This window comes from Cicer arietinum, chromosome 7, assembly GCF_000331145.2.
Source record: "Cicer arietinum cultivar CDC Frontier isolate Library 1 chromosome 7, Cicar.CDCFrontier_v2.0, whole genome shotgun sequence".
NCBI classification, from domain to species: domain Eukaryota; kingdom Viridiplantae; phylum Streptophyta; class Magnoliopsida; order Fabales; family Fabaceae; genus Cicer; species Cicer arietinum.
The window spans coordinates 23,750,879-23,767,065 of record NC_021166.2 but is presented as its reverse complement, the minus strand read 5'-3'; the positions used below and the strand labels follow the sequence as shown (position 1 = coordinate 23,767,065).

The following is a 16,187-nucleotide window of genomic DNA, read 5'->3' as shown; positions in this document are numbered from 1 at the left end:
TCCTTGTTCAAAAGTTTGTTTCTTTTAAAGAAAAAGAAGAAAAGAAAAAGCCCCAGCTATAAATGATGAACTCAAAGAAATTATCAAAAAAACTGAAAGAGTCTCAACTAAAAAAGCTTGAAATTGAAAGTTTAGAATGCAAGAACGTTCTTCACCTCAAAAGGAGAACGCTCTCCTTAAAGCTGAAATTGAAATTCTTAAATGTGATTTGTTGAATTTCATCAAAGCTACTAAAACCTTTCAAAGAATCAAGAGATCTCAAGTAGGAATTTTTTATTAAGCTGGACTTGGTTTTGATAAAACTCAAAAAAACCAAAATGTATGAAAACTTCTTTGTTCTTGAAATAAAGGAAGGAAAATGAAAAATTAAATGTTCATATTGCAATAAAATAGGACATCTAGAGTTTGCATGCTACTTTAAAAAAAAACGATGAAAAAATCAAGAGAAAAATGATTTTTAGAAAAGATGAACATTTTGTAACAAAAGCAAAACTTTCTCAAAATCTGAAAAACGAATAACGTTCTTCCGAAAATGTAACAAACGAAGAACATTCTGGAGCTTTATCAAAATAAGTTGTAACTCAATTTTCTAAACCTTCTTCAAAACAAACCATTATATATTCCTTCAGGTCCAAAATTGGCCACTCTAAAACAACACTTAATATTAAAAAGGAATCAAATTTTAAAACTAACTCCTCAAGACCCAAGACCAAATGGGTACCTAAAGTTAAAATAACACATCATGCAAGATGGATGTCAAGAAAAGACCATGGTTCATGGAAAGTGGTTGTTCAAGACATATGACAGGTGATAAGAATTGTTTCTTGTCCTTTACCAAAAACGATGGAGGATCCGTAACATTTGGGAACAATGATCAAGAAACAATCAAAGGCAAGGGAACCATAGGTAAAGTGAATTCTATCAAAATCAATGATGTTCAATATATTGAAGGATTGAAACATAACCTTCTCAGCATTAGTCAACTCTGTGATAATGGCTTTGAAGTTTTTTTCAAATCAAACATATGTGAAGTGAGAATGGCAAATTCTGGTGAAACTATATTTTCTGCATCTAGAAAGAAAAACCTTTATGTTTCGTACATTGAAGAACTACCAGTCGAATCTTGCCTCATGTCCATAAATAGAGACAAGTGGATAAGGCATAAGAGAACTGAACATGTGAGTCTGAAAATGATTTCAAACTTATCAAAATTAGATCTTGTTAGAGGACTTCCTAAAATAAATTTTGAAAAAGATAAAATATGTGAAGCTTGTGCAAATGAAAAACAAGAGTAGTTTTCACTAAAAAGAGTTTATATACCCCAAAAAACCTCTTGAACTATTTCACATTGATCTTTTTGGTCCCATCAAAACTACTAGTCGAGGAGGTATGAAATATGGATTTGTTATCATAGATGATTTTTCTAGATACACATGGGTACTCTTTTTAAAACAAAAGGATGATGCATTTGATGCTTTCAAAAACTTTTGTAAAAAGGTTCAAAATGAAAAGGAATGCAACATAATCACTGTGAGAAGTGATCATGGAGGTGAGTTCATTAATGCATCTTTCAAAATATTTTTTGATGAACTTGGTATCTCTCAAAATCTATCTTGTGCAAGAACTCCTCAACAAAATGGAGTTGTTGAAAGAAAGAATAGAACTTTGTAAGATATGGCAAGAACGATCTTGGAAGAATCAAATGTTGAAAAGTACTTCTAGGCAGAAGCTATAAATACATCTTTCTACATTTTGAATGGTGTTTCAATTAGAAAAATCATAAACAAAACACCCTATGAGATTTGGTAAAATAGGAAACCAAACATTTCATATTTTCACATTTTTGGTTGTTATTGCTACATTTTAAAAAACAAAGATAATGTTAGAATATTAGAAAATATCTTATAATATCTTTTATATTATATTAGAGTATTTTAAATTATTTCTTAGGATCAATTTATAATTATAGAGATATCTTAGAATATCTTTCATTATTATTATGATTTATTCCTAATTTAGGATTGAGTCTATGTTTCTCTATAAATAGAGATTAGTATTGAGTCATTTGTAATCAAGTAAGCATTAAGCTATTATCAATAATATTCAAACCCTTATTATTTTCTATCCTCCTTTTCTCTAAAATCTCACACTTTCAACATGGTATCAGAGCCTATTTCGATCCTCCTTGAACGATCCCGCCTCTATTCCGCTGCCGAGTTCCCAACAATTAGAGAATATAATTATAGTTTCTCTTTTCTAACATTCCAATATTCGGTGAGATTTTTTCGCTAAATTGTGTCCCAATTTCGGTTTACCCCTTCTTTATAGCTTTTCCTTTATTTTCAGCAGATCAGTCGCAACAATGTTCATCGCACGGTACTGTTCACTGTGCAATATATATATACATGGTTATTGGGGGATTTTGGTTGATTGTTATGAAGAGATGATTGAGAATTATCATCCTGGTTTTGGTGATCATAGTGGCTACCTGTGACTCATTTTGTGGGGTGTAAACCATGTGGAAAATTTGGGGATTACCCTGTTGAAAGGTGTTTCAAACAAATGGATCGTGCTTATAATTTTCGGGATAATAAGATATTGCAGATGCATGATTTTACTCACAAGTCACTTGCTAGTAGAAGGGATCAGATTTTTGGTGGAGGAAACTCTCCAGCCTTTGTCGTGGCAGCTGTTGCAGCCCTTATGAGTGGGCTCTTAGCTGACAGGTTTGGAAGATTTGCAATTCAATTGATAGGATTCTTCTTGGTGCATGATTATTCTCTCTTTGATGGTTCTAGATCTACCTTTGCTCTCCAATTTTGATCAACGAAAATATGTGTCATTGTTAAAACAGTCATTATCTCTCCTGTTTTGGACACATTTTCTTATTACGTTGATTGATCATGACTTCGTTTCGATAGAGTCGCGCTGCTTCTTCTTCGGTGTTTGTCATGCAATTTAGTTCTTACTAATATATTATAACAATGGCTTTTATTCCCACCGACAAATCATTTTGGTGGTGTCCCTTTTTCCACATATGAATTATATTAGTGATGACTTTTTCTGTTAGTGGTTATTCTAACGGTGCCTTTTATTTTCATGACTTACTTTACCTTGGCAATTTGTCCCAGATGCATTGGCCTTGCCTTTCTCTCCTTGAAGCACGCCTCTCTCTCCTTGAAGCAGATTTAAGTTTAAATATTTTGAGTCTCCATTAATATTGGTTTGAAGCTTCCAAATGCAGTTTTTTAGAAGAACAGAGCTTGCTTTTTTCAATTGCCTTCCATGAATTTCTCTCAGGCTGATGATCAATCAGACTATCTAGCTAGGCTATATTTATAGCAATTCTCTCTGACTTCACATGCAACCCTGAGTTGCCTCTCCATATTTTTTATTATTTTGTGGAGCAAAATATTTTCTTGTAGCAAGCTAAAGCTTAGTAAGCTTTAGCTTGAGGGAGAGTGTTAGAATATTAGAAAATATCTGATAATATCTTTTATATTATATTAGAGTATTTTAAATTATTTCTTAGGATCAATTTATAATTATAGAGATATCTTAGAATATCTTTCATTATTATTATGATTTATTCCTAATTTAGGATTGAGTCTATGTTTCTCTATAAATAGAGATTAGTATTGGGTCATTTGTAATCAAGTAAGCATTAAGCTATTATCAATAATATTCAAACCCTTATTATTTTATCTCCTCATTTTCTCTAAAATCTCACACTTTCAACAGATAACTTGAGAAAGTTTGATGCAAAATCAGACAAGACTATATATTTAGGATATTCAACAGAATCTAAGGGGTATCATATTTTTAATTTGAAAAATAAAATTGTTGAAATAAGTATGCACATATTATTTGATGAGTTTGATGATCTTGTTTTAAAAAAACAAAAGATGAGGAGGAGGAAGAACAATATGGGCAAACACAACAGATTGTTCCCCTGAAAAACGAGATTGATAAACAATCTCCGTTTCAAACTCCTCATAGAAGTTTGAAATGAATAGATGATCATCCTCATAACCAAATTATTGGAGATACAGTTTATGGCATTAGAACAAGAATGTCATTTAAAAATGATAAAAACAACAACATGGCAATGATATCTCAATTGGAATCCAAATCTATCAAAGAAGCTATAATTCATCAATCTTGGATTGATGCAATGAAAGACAAACTTCTTCAATTTGAAAAGAAAGAAGTCTGGACCCTTGTTCCAGATCTACTAGATCAAACAATTATTGGAACACGATGGGTTTTCAAAAATAAGATAGATGAAGAAGGAAAGTTATAAGAAACAAAGCAAGGTTAGTTGGTCAAGGTAATAATCAACAAGAAGGAATAGACTATGATGAAACATTTGCTCCAGTCGCAAGGTTAGAAGCCATACGAATCCTTCTTGCATATGCATCTTATAAACATATCAAACTTTTTCAAATGGATGCTAAAAGTGCATTTTTAAATGGCTTTTTAAATGAACAGGTTTATGTTCGTCAACCTCCCGATTTTGAAGATCAAAAGAAACCAAATCATGTTTTTAAACAAACCAAAGCTTTGTATGGTTTAAAGCAAGCTCCTAGAGCTTGATATGAAAGATTAAGTTCATTTTTGATCAAAAATGAATTTTCTTGGAAATATTGACACAACACTTTTAAGAAAACATATAAAAATAATCTTCTCATTATTCAAATGTATGTTGATGATATTATTTTTGGATCAACAAATGAAAAAATGTCTGAAGATTTTTCAAAACTTATTCAAAATGAATTTGAAATGAGCATGATGGGAGAATTGAAATATTTTTTTGGTTTACAAATTAAACAACATAAAAATGGAATTTTCATTTGTAAAGAAAAATATATTAAAGATCTTTTGACTAAATACAAAATGAGTGAAGCCAAGATTATGACCACTCACATGCATCCACCATCTTCATTAGATAAAGATGAAAATGGACAATCAATATCTGAAAAAGAATATAGGGGTATAATTGGCTCATTACTTTATTTAACTGCAAGTAGGTCTGATATTGTTTTCGCAGTAGGATTATGTGATAGGTTTCAATCTTCACCAAAAGAATCTCACTTAACTGTTGTAAAAAGAGAATTGTTCGTTATCTTGTTGGTACTACTATTCTTGGCCTTTGGTATAGCAAAAGTTCTCATTTTGATTTTGTAGCTTATTGTGATGCTGATTATGTCGGTGATAAGATCGAAAGAAAGAGCACAAGTGGTGTGTGTCAGTTCCTAGGAGAAGCTTTGATAAGCTGGTCATGTAGAAAGCAAAACACAATTTCTTTATCCAACATTGAAGCTGAATATGTCTCAACAGCAAATTGTTGCTCTCAAGTCTTATGGATCAAAAATCAACTTGAAGATTTTTCAGTAAGCTATTCTAATATTCCAATATAATGTGATAATACTAGTGCCATTAATTTATCTAAAAATCCTATTCAGCATTCAAGATCCAAACATATTGAAATAAAACATCATTTTAAAAGGGATCATGTGAACAAAAAGGAAATTCAATTAATCTTTGTTGATACAAAGAATCAATTAGCTGATATTTTTACAAAGCCTCTTGTTGAAGAAAACTTCAATTCTATCAAAGAACGCTTAAAAATCATCAAAAATCCTACTCAAGGTCGTTAAAATTAAAACCAAAATATTCTGGTCATAAAGGAGAACGTTCTCCGTTTTGAGCTTATTTGCTCAAGAACGATCCTCGTTTTTCATCATAAAAAACTTTTAAAATCAGCTTTTAAAACTGAAATGGCTGCTAATTTTTTAAAAGGTAATAGCTACCCATGCCTCACCTATCCATCTTTTCACTTTCCTCCTTCCCAACACTCAATTGACCTATCCATCACATCACACGTGTGACACTATCTCCAATCTTAATCCAACTGCATTTCTTCAAGAACGTGCATCCTCCCTCACTAACCAACAACTTCAACCTTTTGTCTGCAATTATTCATCCCTTTGTACTTTTCATCAGTAACACTATATCCACTCTTTTTTTTTTTTCAAAAATGGCTCACACCAAAACGTCAGCACGCAAAAACGCTAGCTCACCAAAATCATCCTCTCTTTCTTCATCTCCAAATCGTTCACCATCACCTCCACCTAGACCAACACCTCCACACTCATCCTCAGAAATAACATTCTCTTATTACATGTCCTCATCACCAGAATCTAGCCATCTCCCTATCACACTGGAACCACTCGCAACCATCCTTCCTCCATTATATCAATGCTCGCTTCCTTCCATCAGTCAATGCCCGCCCCATCTTCGAAAATCCCTTAACCCTAGTTCCAACATATCATCTTCCAAACAATGATCAAAGCGTGTTCTAGTTGATATTGGTACCTCCAAGACCAAAAATATAGACACAACAATCTATACGATTTTCTGATGATGACTCTGAACCCTCACCACCAACAACACTTCCCAAATCACAAACTGTCCTTACATCACAATCCTCTAAACCAAAATCCCCAGAAATTTCAAAATCCCCAAAACCTCTTTCTAAATCTCCAAAACCTCATTCCAAATCCCCAAAATTTGCCTCCAAAGCACTTCCATCCAAAACCACACCTTCTAAATCTAAACCAATAATTCCTAAAACCAACTCGTCCTCAACACTCTCTCAGTTTTTAGCCTCCAAAAAACTCAAAAACCCTAGAAAATTACAAAAGAAAACTCAAGAAAGTTCTTCGTCCAAACTACCAACTCAAGAACATTCTCCTCTTAAAACTCCAAACCCAAACACAACAAAAACTTCCCAAACAGCAACCACTAAATCCCCAACCAAACCTCTTTCTTCTAAAATCCTTATTCCACCCTTGAATCCTTCAAAGTTTCAAAAAGTCTATACTGAGAAGTGGGCTCAACGACCTATCGGTATTGGTCGAGTTTTTATTTTTGACAATCTTCAAGTGGAAGGAATCTCCATTCAGCATCACACTGATGCACTTGGATGGACTGATTTCCTCAAAATATCTGATTGTTATTACCCTGAGGTCATTCGAGCATTTTACTGCAAAGCTGAGGCATTTGCAGATAAATCCCTTATTATCTCCACTCGGAAAGGTATTGAAATTCGTCTAGATCCTTTAATTCTGGCTGGGATTCTTAAACTACAATATGAAGGACTAACAATCTTTGGAAAAGACTAGTACACAGCCTTGAACACTACTACATAAGAAGTGTTTCAAGAACTGTTTATTGATGGGTCTACAAAATTTCTCTCAGTTGATCTGAAACCACTTCCCAAAATTTTCAACAGTATAAGTCAACACTCCATTTTACCCCACTATGGCAGCCATGAGTTTGTTTCTGATAATGACGCACTAGTCATTTATCATTTTCTTCATTGCAAGAAGCTGAATCTGCCCTACCTGATAGTCCAGCACATGATTGCTGCAATCCATAAGGATTATAAGAGAAATATTGTTCCATATGGTATGGTTTTCTAAAAAAATGTCAGGCATTTTCAAATTCCCTTGTTGAATGAAACCTCTAACATAAAGATTTCCAAATTCTCATCAAAACACATATCTCATATGAAACAACTTCCCACCATCCTACCCTCACCAAAATCTACTTTTAATACCACTAAGAGGAAAAGGACTGCATGCCGCTCTGTTGTCAATACTGAACAATCCTCACCTCAAGAACGTTCTTCTCCTCACCCACCTGCTAAAGAACGTTCTCTGAATATCACTATTCCCCAACCTTTCAATACTGACCTCAATCAAGTTCTTCCTACAGTTTCTACAATTCATTCTTTCACAAATCTTTTCTCTCAAGGCAGTCTATGCCCTCCACTTCCTGTTCAGAACAATTCCCAAATGTCCTCAGCTTTGTTTCACCACAAAAAACCACAACTTCATCCATCTTTGGAATAAGCCAATATTTGGCTTTTCTATATTCGGACATAGCTGGCACGTATGTGCTCCATCATTTTGCTCCAAACTCTCTTCCTCGCATTAATACTTCATTTGCCACTCTATCCACTTTTTGTACCATTGCTGGTCCATCCCAAAATACTCATACTGATGATCAACAACATCCCCCTAAAAGGACTAAAATGGAAAGGGAAACATCAAGAACTTTTAAGGATATTCCAAAAAAAAATTGTTACCCTTCAAACAATCATAGCTAGGAAAGCTTATCAGGACAAAGAGCAAGCCCTCTTGCGTGACTTGATGACTACTCAGCTTGCTCCTAAGCTTGGACTGGAACCTCCCATGTATATTCCTCCTCCAACGTTTCCAGACATACATCAGCCATCTTTGTCTCCATCGTTTGAAGGATCTTCACCTTCCTTGTCTTTCTGATTTCACTTTAGCTTTACTCTCCTATTCCTTTTTGCTATGACAAAGGGGGAAAAGTTATTTAGATTGTAAGTATGATCTGAAGCTATTTTTTGTATGACTACTTATATATTTTTTTAAACCACCTTGTAATGATCAAGATCCTTATGTTATATCAATGAACAATTATTATTTGATTCAAATGATTAATACATATTGAGGGGGAGCTTCTACTAAAAAGCTCTCTGAATTATTATTAGAATCAAAATTAAAATCTGAATTAACATGTTTTGTCATCATAAAAAAGAGGGAGATTGTTGAGACAAAATCATAAATTAATTTTTGATGATAATCAAACAAAAGGTTAATTAAGACTTTTAATTATGATTCTAAATGCCTTGGTATTTAACATGTGTTTTTCAGTGTATCAAAACAAGATAGGTACCAAGTATTATAAAACCGATCTTATTAAAATCAAGAAAGCAAAATCAGCAAAACGAAGAACGTTCTTGACAGATTTCTAGAAAAGGAATAACGTTCTCCACATCTGCTATATATAAGAATGATCAGATTTTAATATAAAAGATTAGATCCAGGAACTTGTATTCATTCCATATCTTCATCAAGAATAAACAAGGATCAATCTAAGCAAGAATCATTCTAGAAGTCGAAGGCTCAAAACCTTGCTTCATAAAATGCATAAAGCAAGATCATTCTCCAAGTCAAGCAAAAGCAAGTACAATTGACAGGCTGTAAAGGACTCTAATGTTTGTACCTTCAGACATGCCTGCACACGTGACTTAAAACAAGTAATCATTTCAGACAACTGGCAGACTCACAAGTACAATTCAGGTCATCTTAAACAAATTCGAAGAACGTTCTTGGATCTCAATAACACTACTGGCTTCAACATGAACAATCCTACTTTATGGTTGATCTTATCCATTCAATTACTCATGACAGGTGGCCTACTTCCAACAGTTAAATGCGATGTCATAAGCTCTCTTGAAGCCTATAAATAAAGCTTCACGACGAAGAACAAAACACAACTCAAAGTGCCAAGCAGAACTTCAATCATTCAATCATACTCGAACGTGTCAAAATCATTCTAAAGTTGAAGTTCCATTCTCTAAAGTGTTTTTCAAATCAGTGGTAACTGAGTTCTAAAATACAGAATCTATTTCTCAAACAAGAGTTGAGCAATACCCATATTCTAATATTTTCAAAATCATTATTTTGTAACTTAAGGCTATATTGTTAACATAGTTTGAGCATTGTGTAAAAATCCTTTTATGATTTAAAAGGTAGATTGTAAAATATTTTCTGAAATAGTTTTAGGTAACCTGTGAAAATCCTTTCTAGGTAGAAAGGTAGAGACTGTGTAATAGATCAATACTGATCTGTCAAAACTAAGAACATTCTTGCTTTGAGCACTTAGTGGAAAATCTGACATTTGTGAGGACTAGACGTAACCCGTGTTAGGTGAACCATGATATATGCTTGTGTGATCTCTCTATCTCTATCTCTATTTATTGTTTATGTTATATTCAGTTTTTATATTGATAAATTGACAGTGATGTTTTTCCACTAACCAAGAACGTTCTTCGTTTTATAACCAAGATCAATCTTGAGTCAAGCTTTTTAGTTTTTAAACAGGAATTTTTAAAAAGAGGCAATTATAATTCAAACTCCATTCCTTATAATTGACATTGTTACGTCTGAAAGGAGATGTGAAAGAAGTGGAAATAATGAGTGAGACATAGAACGAAAAGAGAGATATAAATACATAACTAATGAGTGAATGAAAAAATGGACAAACAAAAGAAGAGAGAGGGAAAAAAGAGGCTATAAAAATATCATGTTTTGGAAAAATTCTTTTTCCTTCAAAAAATTCACTAAAAAAATTAACAAAATTCAATTAAATCTATTGTAGAAAACAATTCATTAAAACATACAAGCTTTTTGAATACCACAAGACTTTTTTTAAGTTGTAAATTTTTTAGATTCAGTATAGTGATTTCTATACTTTATTTAAAAAATCCCAAAAATCATAATTGAATATCTCAATAATTATTTTAAATACATTAAAATCTTGATTGAATAACTCGATACTTTTCTTTTACAAAAAGTCTTTTAAATCTTTTACAATCCTAATCCTATACATCCACCTTAATATGATAATCGACGTCTTGCAGCTCGTGACTCGTGAGTGTGTACTAATAGTTTTGTTAGTTAAAATACAAAAGTATTATTTTTTGTTAGTAAATAGGTAATTTGTCTTCAAAATTGTAAATATCATTAAATTAATTCTTAAATATTGCAAATTGACAAATACATCTATCTAAAATTGTAAAATTTATGTCAAAGTAGTTTATTATAAACTTTAATCGTTAGAAAATTACGATGTGACACACTAATTAAGAACCTATTTGTTATGAATTATTTTTAAAAATAATTACTTTTTAGAATTTTTCATCTGTTTGTTACAACTTTTTTCAAAAAAAATCAAAATATAAAAAATTTAAAAGTTATATTAAATGAAAAGATGTTTTAAGTAATTTCTTATAAAAAATTATTTTTATAATTATTATTAAAATAAATAAATAAATAATGATTTACTACAATTGACGAAGAACACTTTAGATTTTTTTAAAATCTAATAGATAATCCATAAATTACTGAATACTAAAATCATATTTTCATAATCCGTAATAAACATATTATAAATATGTGATTGTTTTACGTTGATTCTAATTAATGTCTCACTATAGATTAATTTTAACATAATTATCCATAAATAAATTATTGACAAATTAAGTCTATTACATACCTAAATTTTATAACCAAATTAGTTTATATTTTAATAATTATGAGATTTGATAAACATAAGAGGAATCTAATTCAATTAACATTCAACCTAATAGTTTTAGATATACAAATTTAGACACTATTTTTGACTGATATACTTGACAAATCTATTAATGCATTGGTTAATTAACAAAATTAAGTGTCTACTAACGGTTATGAATTACGATTTCGAGTAAGAATATGCGAATTTTTGTCTATCCGATTTCGGTTAACTGTTACGAAAGGTCACGTTACTTCGACATTATTTATGTGATATAGAAACTTGGTTTCCCCCTGAAATCGGTTCTACCTAAGAAGTAAGAATCATCCCACAGATATTCCTGTTTCGAAAATCTAAAGCCTTGCTTTCACTCATCATAAAAGGAAACCTTTGCAAATTGCGAACAATTTTATTACTATTTAATTATTAATTAATTTGTTATTTAATTAATTAAGATCTCTGTTCGATACCTTTTGCTTGACTTTTCCACCTATCAATAAAACTACTAATCTGCCACTGCACGTTCCCTTCTTCTCCCAAAAGTGACTTGCAAGTTCCATTTTCATTTCAATCAACTTGCATGTGCCATTCAGGTAATTGCTCCTCAATTTTCATTTCAATTCACTTTACTCTTATTTTAATTCCAATTTCATTGTTATCTATTGTTTCAATCTCACTTTATTGTTGCATTGCATTGTAATCACTGTTTTTTTGGATGCAGTTCAGGTGATATGGAGAAGAAGTTAAGAATGCTACTTTTTTCTTTGCTTACTTTTGCAATATTTCAACAAGTAGTTTCAGATGTGCATCAACCCCTCTCAAAAGTTGCCATTCATAACACAGTATTTGCTCTTGATCAAGGTGCTTCTATCAAAGCCACTCCTAATTTACTTGGCTTGAAGGTAACCTAATTTTTCATTGATTTCCACTTCAACTGTCACCTCTTTAAATTGAGTTTGTTTTTGGTTTCACAATGAGATTGACAAAATTACATTGAGCCTAGAGACATCGGTGTAGGGGTGGGCTGCGACCCCTCCCCTATACAAATTTGCTAGTATATTAATAGAATTATATTATTTTTTAAATATCATATTAATAATTTTATATAATCTTTATTAATAAAAAAATCCCCCCGTTCAATTGATTTATGGATTGTACCTGATTGAGCTACCGTGGTTTTTTACAAAAGCTACACTGTGTAGTTTTTGCAAAATAACTGGTTGTTCACTGTGATTTTCCCATTTTGCCAATCCCACTGTGAAAACGAAACATGCTTGATTTTCATGTGTTTGTTTAAGTTTTAGCTTAGTTGCTTCAAGTATTTGCCTTGTAATCTTGTCGATGAGATGTCAACTCAGTGGTAAAGAATTTGACCTTACCTTACAACCTCAAAGTACCAAAAACAGTTGTAAAATAACTATTGATTTCACTTTAATTAATGATAATTTACCAGTGTCCTAATTTTGAAACTTATTATCTGACAAAGATGAAAACAAGTTTTGATAGCTGAAATTGATGATTTTCATCTTTGAATGTTTTAGGGACAAAATACAGAATGGGTCACACTTCAATATAGTAATCCAAACCCAAAAATAGATGACTGGATTGGAGTCTTCTCTCCTGCAAACTTCAGGTAGGATTCACACATCATCTTAATGCATGGTTGGATTGTGGTGAGTTTGACACTGCGCGTCACCACAATTTTAGCAAAACCTACATTGGAACTTCAATGAAGTCATGGTGCCAACGCAATTTCGCCAACCTTACATCCAATCGAAACACACATTAATTCATATTATTTAATTTAATTATAAATTAAATATCATGAGTCTAGTTGAATTGATTGGGAGTTGAATGTTTCAAATTTTCCAGTGCTTCTACTTGCCCTGGAGAAAACAGACTTGTCAATCCTCCATTCTTGTGTTCTGCACCTATCAAGGTTCGTGTGGCACAATATCCTTAGTTAAATAATACTTTGAAAAGTTTAAACATTTGATATGAATTTTTACCTTTTATGTTTCTCATTTCAGTTTCAGTATGCCAATTTCTCCAGTCACTGTTACAAGAACACAGGGAAAGGTTCCTTGAAGCTTCAGTTGATTAATCAGCGATCTGACTTCTCATTTGCTCTCTTCACGGGTGGATTAACAAATGTATTCTCATATAAACTCTACCCTTTAATTTCCTTGTTTATTAAATTATTCATACATTACGATTATAAAGATTTTTCAGTTTTCTAACTTTTGTTTTTCCTATTGATTTTTGTGAGAATATATTATTAACCAATATGTATGCGGGAACTTCATCATGAAAGCTTGCAGTGGTAAACAACATTTGTTCAATAAAAGCCATCAACACTCATACTTTCTGGAACTTGTTTCATTATATATCTCCTTATGAGACTTGCTCTTTGAAAGGCGTTTGCTACTAATGTGTCACGGTTTCTTTTGTTTGGGAGAGTTATTGGAGGGGATGAGATGAGAAGATTCATAACTAAATTTTCTCTTGTATGACATGTCATTATTATAAAATGGCGGAAAGGATTTAGTGAATTTTTCAAAGCCCTACAAAGTCCTCCCCAATTCATTTTGAGTTCCCTGAAATTGGCTAGTTTTAGACCTACAGAGAAAAATAACTGTCTTCCTCCTCCTCCTCTGTCTCCACACACAAACATTTGATGGGCATGCAGACAATTTGTTAATTTCTTGCAAACTACTACTGCTTAGAAATAAAGTATTTGTTGCCTTGCCCTCCACCCCGCCTCTGTTAGTTTAAGGTTAATTGATTGTTTTCTACTGGTTTATATGTAACCCTATTTCACCTTATTAACATAATTGTGTGTATGAAGTTTGAGTCCAGTGTTAAGGTTTTTGTTCTGAATTTTATCTTTCTATTTCTTCATTTTTCTCAAATTATTTGTTGACAGCCAAAGCTCGTTGCAGTGTCGAAGAAAGTATCATTCGTCAATCCAAATGCTCCAGTATATCCTAGACTAGCACAAGGGAAAACATGGGATGAAGTAAGTCTAATAACATATCCCTTTATATTGTAATGTCAAATCTATATTTTCTTTTTCCAGCTCTGGATATTATTCTCATCGTGTAACAATGCAGCAGAAGTTTCCGAAAAACTTTCTTTCAAGTGATATCCCTCGATAAATGCATGTATAAATGTGTGTCCGTATATTTTTGTATAATTGTGAATAAAGAAAATCTGGACTTATCAAAAGTTTTTTATTTCAATTTTTAACAGATTACTGTAACATGGACAAGCGGATATGGGATCAGCGATGCCGAGCCTTTTGTTGAATGGGGCCCAAAAGAAGGGAACCTTGTGAAATCTCCTGCTGGGACACTGACTTTTGATCGCAACACCATGTGTGGTATGCAATGCTTTTTGTTACATTTTTTATGGCAAACCATATTTATCTTGGGTTTTGACAATATTGACATTTCTAAAATATGGGTGGATAATTGCTAATTGCATTCACAAAGAGAAAAGACTGCAATTGAAAACATAATGAATCTTATTAATCTATTTTCTATACATATATATAGGTGCACCGGCAAGGACTGTTGGATGGCGTGATCCTGGATACATACACACTAGTTTTCTGAAGGAGTTGTGGCCGAACAAAGAGTATGTTGTATTTTATATTAGACAAATGCTAATGAAGTCCCAAAGGGCATTATTTTGTAAGTTTAAACAACTAAGTTTTATGAAAAAAAATGTGTTTTTAATACATTGGAAAGAAATATACTTAACTTTTCAATGAATAATCACTTTGTTTGAAACCCTTAAACAATGCTCGTGAGGCACTCGTTCGCAAGACCTTTTATATTATTAGTTTATTACCATGATATTAACCGGTGACATGAAGGAACACGGTGCTATTTTATTAGCTGCAGTTCACTGTACATAATCCCTCAGCTTGCAATTTTGTTTTGCATACTTTCAGGTACACATACAAATTGGGTCATAGATTAGTTAACGGTACAACAATTTGGAGTAAAAAATATGAGTTTAAATCATCTCCTTATCCTGGTCAAAATTCCGTACAGCGTGTGGTCATATTTGGTGATATGGGAAAGGTAATATTCTTTCTATCTTTCTTTTTTCTCGTGGATGAAAACCATGAAGATACAAATTGAATAAATGTATATACTATGCAAACGCCTCATTTGACCTCCCAAGGTTATTCCCATTATACTATCTTCTTTTGGATCTTTAGTTTAGTTAAATGAAAATATCCTACCCGTCTCATATTATATGTCTCATTTGGAACGTGCACACTTAAGAAAATTAATTACTTATATCAATTTTCAATACATAATATGTTGAGACTAAAATATCATCGTACTTCATTTATTATTTGTCCATGTATACTTACAACTACTTTAATAAATAAGATAACATTGGAAAAAATAATTATGTTGTATTGGTATTATAATATGACAAATAATTTGAGACAAAAGTATTCCAAATGAGACATAATATGAGACAAAGGGAAAAATATATTTTCAATGTCAATAAATAATACCCAGAAAAGATGCCACTATTCTTGTTTATGATTCAATTTACTTGCATCTCAACTTTTCATTTGATTTTCGGATGAGCAGGCAGAAGCTGATGGCTCCAACGAGTATAACAATTTCCAGCCTGGCTCACTCAATACTACCAATCAAATTATTCAAGATTTGAAGGACATAGATGTAGTCTTCCACATTGGTGATTTATGCTATGCTAATGGATACCTTTCACAATGGGACCAGTTTACAGCACAGATCGAGCCAATTGCATCAAAAGTTCCTTATATGACAGCAAGGTTTGTCATGTTACACATTCATTGATTTTAGTATGTTTACAGTTTTCCTTGTTCTCTGATTGTTTGGCTTTATATTGTGCTTCTAGTGGCAATCATGAACGTGACTGGCCAGGATCTGGATCGTTTTATGGGAACTTGGATTCAGGCGGTGAATGTGGTGTACTGGCTCAAACCATGTTTTATGTTC

The 16,187-nt window shown here is 32.3% G+C and overlaps 1 protein-coding gene across 1 annotated transcript in view; it reads left to right on the top strand.

The window, feature by feature from the left end:
- The first annotated feature begins 11,431 nt into the window (after window positions 1-11,431).
- LOC101505390 (probable inactive purple acid phosphatase 1) overlaps window positions 11,432-16,187 on the top strand; it is a 7,385-nt gene continuing 2,629 nt past the window's right edge. The window contains exons 1-11 of the mRNA XM_073364036.1: window positions 11,432-11,768; window positions 11,902-12,077; window positions 12,717-12,808; window positions 13,048-13,114; window positions 13,206-13,328; window positions 14,102-14,194; window positions 14,428-14,557; window positions 14,733-14,814; window positions 15,134-15,266; window positions 15,795-16,000; window positions 16,087-16,187. The exon at window positions 16,087-16,187 is cut by the window's right edge and continues 24 nt beyond it. Coding sequence (XP_073220137.1) covers window positions 11,756-11,768; window positions 11,902-12,077; window positions 12,717-12,808; window positions 13,048-13,114; window positions 13,206-13,328; window positions 14,102-14,194; window positions 14,428-14,557; window positions 14,733-14,814; window positions 15,134-15,266; window positions 15,795-16,000; window positions 16,087-16,187 — 1,216 coding nt within the window. The 5' untranslated portion in view covers window positions 11,432-11,755. The remainder of the gene's footprint in view (window positions 11,769-11,901; window positions 12,078-12,716; window positions 12,809-13,047; window positions 13,115-13,205; window positions 13,329-14,101; window positions 14,195-14,427; window positions 14,558-14,732; window positions 14,815-15,133; window positions 15,267-15,794; window positions 16,001-16,086) is intronic.